Source organism: Xyrauchen texanus, chromosome 3 (assembly GCF_025860055.1).
Source record: "Xyrauchen texanus isolate HMW12.3.18 chromosome 3, RBS_HiC_50CHRs, whole genome shotgun sequence".
Classification (NCBI taxonomy): Eukaryota; Metazoa; Chordata; class Actinopteri; order Cypriniformes; family Catostomidae; genus Xyrauchen; species Xyrauchen texanus.
The window spans coordinates 3,669,019-3,675,702 of record NC_068278.1 but is presented as its reverse complement, the minus strand read 5'-3'; the positions used below and the strand labels follow the sequence as shown (position 1 = coordinate 3,675,702).

Below are 6,684 nucleotides of genomic sequence, written 5' to 3'. Positions count from 1 at the left end.
TAACTCTGGGTAGATCTGGAGGCCCAGCTGTTGGTTGTAATTGATATGCTATCTGCTATCTGCTTTTCTGAGGGTCCCAACCACCTTCGATTTTGTTTCCCTGTAATGTGCTGGCATGACAGTCTGGCTAAAGTGGGTGCGTGATGGGATGGTGTATTTGGTCTCTAATGTGTTGACCAGCAGCCGAAATCCTCCATTTTCTACAACAGAAAACGGCCTCATATCTTTTGCCATGAAAACACTGATGCACCTTGTGATCTCCATGGTTGCAACAAGTGGGGCTACAAATCCGCCGGTCAGTGTGGTTTGGCTAATAGCTTTTTACGTGCAGACGGAGGTGACTGGAGCTTCTCACTGTGGTGACTGTTTATATGCTGCATAATTTTTTCTGTTTTTTGTCTGTTACCACCTCTCCACTTTCATTTTTAGTCTTTGGAAAGCCGCCACACCTTGGGCATCCTCAACAACAATGTGTACACTTGCCTCCGCCATGTTTGCTACTGTTTAACGCTACAACTTGCTCGCTGCTATCGCGCCTGTACAGCGAGGTCAGTGTATACAGCTTCAGTGCCTCTGCTGTTTAAAACGTATCACGATTTGTTTAACATCTCAGCCAACTTGTATAGTCATATTTTCAACCGGCTCAGAGTGCATCGTTACATCCCTACTTCCTATAGTGCCATCTAGGGCTCTGCGCATGCATTGAGCACTAGGAAGTGTAATTGAGCTTGAAATCATGATAGACAAGGTGACCGATGTCAAGATTTACAGTGTTCTCACCCAAAACTATACCTTATGTTGGGCAAAAAGATGTCCTCATTACAAAAAGTCCAATACAGAGCAGCACAGAAAACACTTTCCGAGATGTTGCACGTCTCAATTATTTTTGACTGTGTGTGTGTGTGTGTGTGTGTGTGTGTGTGTGTGTTTCAGAGCGGCGATGGCCACTGCACCCTACAACTACTCCTACATCTTCAAGTACATCATCATTGGTGAGTAACTATCAATAACGCATTAGATGATGCTGTCAGCTGACAATAAGAGAACAGTACTCTCAGATGACTGTCTCTCTACAGGTGATATGGGTGTAGGGAAGTCCTGTTTGCTTCATCAGTTCACAGAAAAGAAGTGTAAGTATCAGACAGATGTTGTGCTGATGTTGAGCTTCACGCTCTCTATATATTAGCTGCAGAGAAATCTAATGAACTGATCTTCCTCTCTGCTGTCTTCAGTCATGGCGGACTGCCCACACACTATCGGCGTAGAGTTTGGCACTAGAATAATTGAGGTGAGCGGACAGAAGATCAAGCTGCAGATCTGGGACACGGCGGGACAAGAGCGATTCAGAGCGGTCACACGCAGCTACTATAGAGGAGCCGCAGGAGCGCTGATGGTGTATGACATCACCAGGTACTCATACTAGTGAAGAGAGCGTGTACTAATGACCGTTATTGTAAGATACGCAAGATGTGTTTTTAAGGTCTGAAATACACTTAACTGATTCTAAACAGAATTTCAACTTCATTACACACTTGAAATATCCTCCGTAGTGGGGTCTCTGTATGTTTTGACCTGATGTTCAGTGTCTCTTCTCAAGGTGTTCTGAACATGTCAAGTGAGTCAACAGCTGCTGCGTTACGGTGTTGATGAATTGTTGAATGTTGCCATGGAAACACATGTTCTGTCTGTTCTCGGCAGGAGAAGCACATACAACCACCTCAGCAGCTGGCTAACCGACGCCAGGAACCTCACAAACCCCAATACAGTGAGTGCAAACATACATCTCAACTCATCATAATAATAGAATTCATGTTGAAGATTTGAGGGTCCTCAGCAGGATGGACATTTCAGTTTTCAGCACTGGAAGTTTGGACTAGGAGAAGGTGTAGAGGTCAGAATGTAGAGGTCAGGATTGGAGTTTGGATTTAGGGGTCATTTGGGGTTGAGGCTGTTGGCAGGTTGTTTGGTTCTCAAAGTGAACATCACACGTGTGTTTTTTCAGGTGATTATACTGATAGGAAACAAAGCAGATCTTGAAGCGCAGCGAGACGTGACGTATGAAGAAGCAAAACAGTTTGCTGAAGAGAACGGTGAGATTGATTGTGCACATGAAGCTGTTTTGTGTTTTTTAACAGATGTATCATTAATGTCATATGATGATGTTCATTCACAGGTCTGTTGTTCCTGGAGGCCAGTGCAAAAACGTGAGTTATTACAGGAAACACTTCTGTCCTATTGAATATCTGTTTCAAACTCTACATGGACAACATTTGAAGGCATCATAGATTTGTAAATAATGACATGATTAAAAAATTTATACATGTTTTTCACATTAGCCTCTATTAAAATATGCTGTTTAATTTAAAACTATTTGAAATTTTAGTCAGAATAAAATTCGTGAACGAAATATTTAAAGGACATTTTCGTCAAAAGACAAAAATTATGACTACAATAAGAAGAATCACTGGATTACATTAAATATGAAAGCAAGACTAATGTGTGCTCGGATGCGGCTCGAGATTTTTGAGCCATTTTTATTGATGCCTTTGAATCGACTTCTGCTCTTTTGATTTTAAAAGCATGTATGATGTCATTTCCCCTCCAGTTCTCACATTTATAAATTAAAACCCCTTTTTTGTGTGAAAAGTCTGCTATCTTTCTTTAAAATAAATGACATTTGCTAATACGGTGACATCCAGAAATGTAGGTGTAACTTACGTGGCCACATAAATAAATGAGTGTTTCTCATCACAGGGGTGAGAACGTGGAAGACGCGTTTCTAGAAGCAGCGAAAAAGATCTACCAGAACATTCAGGATGGCAGTCTGGATCTAAACGCAGCTGAATCGGGCGTGCAGCACAAACCGTCTGCCCCGCAAGTCGGGCGGCTCACCAGCGAACCACAGCCACAGAGAGAGGGGTGCAGCTGTTAATGACCAACATCCTCCTCCTGCCCAAAAAAAACATCTGCCCAACCATCCCTCCTCCACTACAGCACTTTCATCACTCATACGCCCGCTCTTGCCCTTCTCAGAGGGTCACATTGGCATAGGCTGAGAGGGGAGGGGTCATCCTCTTCATCTGTCTTTCTTCATTTTCTCACTCTCCTGGTCATTGTTTCTTAATTTCCCATCATCCTCTGACTGCTCTAACCGCCAATCATGAACTCATCACACGACACAAATCTGAGACAGCTGACAACAACGCAGGTTTTTTTTTTGGTTCATTTTATAGCTCCATAATGTAATGTTTGTTCTTCTGGAACTCTCTGAGAAACGAGACTTGTACAGGAAGAGGGGACACTGACTATAATCCAACGTTATATTGCTGCTGCACGTTACGCTATGATTGTTTTATTTAGAACATCAAATGAGTTTATACACAATGATGACGTTTGAAAGAGGCCGCACAGCACAGGTGCGATCACGTGATGTGTTTTTGATGTATGGGATGAAATTAGTCTCTTTTCATCACACATTTCTTTAAATAATTTTGAGACTAACTTTCATCCCATAATGATGCAATCAGGCGCGTTGCATTGAAAGCGCTCAGAAGGATCAGTCTGTTTGGGTCTTGACCGACGGGCCACCCTACTGAAGCTCAGATAGCCTTTACAGGCCTGCAGGGCTCAAAATAATGGGTCCATAAAATCCATCAAACATATGTCGATTTCAATGATTTATATCTCAGACTAACACAGCAGCGTTTCCCTTTTTGTGTGAATGCACAAACATATTTAAACGTAGATTAAGGAAATATGCGTGTATGCAAAGTTGGTTTGGGTTGGACGCATTTCCGAATCAGACACTAAGAAACAAATTACACATAATTCTTTTAGCTCATGTCTCTCCTTCTGCTTTGATCATATCAATTGAAGTTTGTCCCGACCATAGTTTTACTTTTATTGTTGCCTTATTGTTATGATTCATGTTAATATTATTACTATAACGGTTTAATCTTTTACTGTGCTAGCTCAACATGCAGTTTGGACTTGAATGGTTTTACAACACTGCTACTTTTATTGTAAAGATAATGTGACAGGAACAGCTCCAGTTGTATAGTCTGTACTTCCTCCAAAATGGCACGTGTTTGGGGGACTCTTATTCAGATAATTTACCGTATGACATCAAATGTAATGCAGCGGCTGTATATAAGGCTATATCTGTTGACAATGATGCTACGACCGCACTGACTGATGATGTGATATTCAGATGCTGGCCACTCTTGCTTGGGAAAATCTCTTACACATTTCCAAGTGTCAATATTACAATATGTGCATCACAAACTCTGAGGTGCACATTTCCCAAAGCTAAAGAGACAAAAGGTAGATGTTCAAATTCTTCCACAGAGCGTTTTATCATCTTACGACATATGAGGATCTTGAAGTGTCTCAGCATCTCTTTGCTATCTGAATGACCTGTTCACATGAGTAAAAACAGTACATACTGTATGTATACATTCTGAATGAGTTGTGCTAACATTTAAAGTCTGTTCTTGTGTGTATATGATTTTAAAAAGTTGACATTTTGATTTGAATTATGACAATAAAAATCCTCTAGCCAGAATCGCATTTCATCCAGTGTTGTTTCATTTTGAACGCAAGACTTCAGCTTAGTGACTACTCCCCCATACTATACTATATAGGGTACTATACTATGGCTGGGCGGTATATCGACTTTACAAGATATATTGATATATTTTCAAACAAGATATAGGATAAGACAATACCATTTATATCGATATAGTTTGATGTTGCGTTACATAACCTGTTAAAGCCGTGCTGTGTTTACATCTCTCCTCTCTCACACACTCCGTGCAACTCCGGCCCCACTCGCTCACAGGTTAACATGGAGGGAGACACGGAGCCGGTCCACACCGCTGAAGAAAACTAACTGTGTCTCAATCAGCATATCGTGAACATGAATTCAGGCGCTGGTAAGGGAAGGGTATTGATCCACTGAACATCGGGACACCAATGACTCCGTCACCTGTGATGCAGTAACGAACTGGCGCATTGTAGCACAACTGTTATTAATCAGCATTCATTTTCATTGAAGATATTTAAATGTACAGTGTTATAGACCTTTTTCACACTGGGTTTTGGAACACGGAAGTAAATGTTTGCAGGGTAAACTTCAACAGCGGTGAATGAAACACCCTCACTAAACACCCCTTCTAGTGGGCGTGAAGCTCTGCAGAAATGATTTTATGTATGCTGGAGCAGATCCAGTGACTGTTCTGTATGCAACATCAGAGCCTTGAATTTAATATGTGCATCAACCGGCAGCCAGTGGAGAGAGACAAAGAGTGGTGTAACATGCGCTCTCTTAGGTTCATTAAAGACCAGATGTGCTGCTGCATTCTGGATCATTTGGAGAGGTCTAATAGCACATGCAGGAAGGCCTGCAATGAGAGCGTTACAGTAGTCCAGTCTAGTTATGACAAGAGACTGAACAAGTAGATGTGTGGCATGTTCAGAGAGGAAGTACTTCTGTATATAGAGAAGAGGCCCAAGCACTGATCCCTGAGGTACCACAGTAAGTAGCTGATGTGGCTATAAGCATTATGTTATAAATGTACACAATTATACTCTCACACAATTATAATATTAAAAAAAATGCTAGATTTGTGCTGCTAAATAAGGCGGAAACGCGTCATCGCAGTCTGTGAAAAAGATCTATTATAACAGATTAATGGCATAAAGAGTGCATTTTAAACCTTTTTAGCAACTCAAATATTTAAATACGTTTCCGGTAAGGGAACATAGTGAAAAACCATGCTCCTGATTTTTACAGTGCATTGTGGGATTTTTTTTAGGGAGCAAACATAAACTGTGGTATAAAGAGTGTTAAACTTAGTGCTGCTGCTGCAACCCAGGCCGCAAAGCCTTCACAGCCCGAAAAGTCTTCGCCCTTCAACAAAGCGCATTGCAAGCTTAATTTACCATCTTACATGTGACATTTAGCCCACTTTGTAGAAAATACAGAGATATCTATTGTGTATCGCCATTCAGCCTAAAAATACAGTGATATGAACATAAAACCACTGACAGGTGAAGTGAATCAGTGGGGATTTCTTTAAGACTGCAAGGGAAGCTCAGCTTCCCCTATAATGTCAAAAAAATAATGGTCAAATATGTACTATTGTGTAAACAATTTATTGACTAAAAATGCGTTAGAACACGTTCATCTCGAAGACAAGTTTGTTCAGAATCAGCTACATTACATATAGCAGGTCGGCTGACTCGATTCACTTCTCATACATTCCCGTAGCGTCAGTGCATTTCCCTGTTGAAGCCGAGCGTCCATTGACTTCAATGTGGCTGCTCTGAACAGTTTTTTCAGTGCTCGAAAATAGGCGGTCATTGGATAAATGCTGCGATTATGTCCGCCCACGGACGCTCAGCGTCTCTGGGGGTGAATGAGGAGTGGGCTGGCCCGGACTCCGGGCTTCCGCGTGATGATTGGAGGATCTGTCGAAAGACTGCATCTCCTTTTGATTGACAGCGAATCTGTACTATAAGAAGTCACTGAAGCTATTTCGCGCTCAGTCCCATCGCGGATTTCTCAAGTGTAGTCGAAAGACAAACTGCTGCAATCTTCTTTATATTTGTTTGGCGAAATTGCTAGTCAATTTGCATAATACATTTCACACAATTATACACCACATTCCTTGTTTCAGTTTT

The 6,684-nt window shown here is 41.5% G+C and overlaps 1 protein-coding gene across 2 annotated transcripts in view; it reads left to right on the top strand.

Moving 5' to 3' along the window:
* The window catches only part of LOC127622357 (ras-related protein Rab-14-like), an 8,995-nt gene extending 4,437 nt beyond the window's left edge, over positions 1 to 4,558 (top strand). Inside the window, exons 2-9 of one of the 2 annotated variants that reach the window (XM_052096443.1) lie at positions 934 to 992; positions 1,077 to 1,130; positions 1,233 to 1,410; positions 1,598 to 1,615; positions 1,699 to 1,765; positions 2,003 to 2,090; positions 2,174 to 2,204; positions 2,755 to 4,558. In XM_052096443.1, the coding sequence (XP_051952403.1) occupies positions 941 to 992; positions 1,077 to 1,130; positions 1,233 to 1,410; positions 1,598 to 1,615; positions 1,699 to 1,765; positions 2,003 to 2,090; positions 2,174 to 2,204; positions 2,755 to 2,932 (666 nt within the window). In that variant the 5' untranslated portion in view covers positions 934 to 940 and the 3' untranslated portion in view covers positions 2,933 to 4,558. The remainder of the gene's footprint in view (positions 1 to 933; positions 993 to 1,076; positions 1,131 to 1,232; positions 1,411 to 1,597; positions 1,616 to 1,698; positions 1,766 to 2,002; positions 2,091 to 2,173; positions 2,205 to 2,754) is intronic. The other variant, XM_052096450.1, reaches the window with a different exon arrangement.
* Positions 4,559 to 6,684: the final 2,126 nt, after the last annotated feature.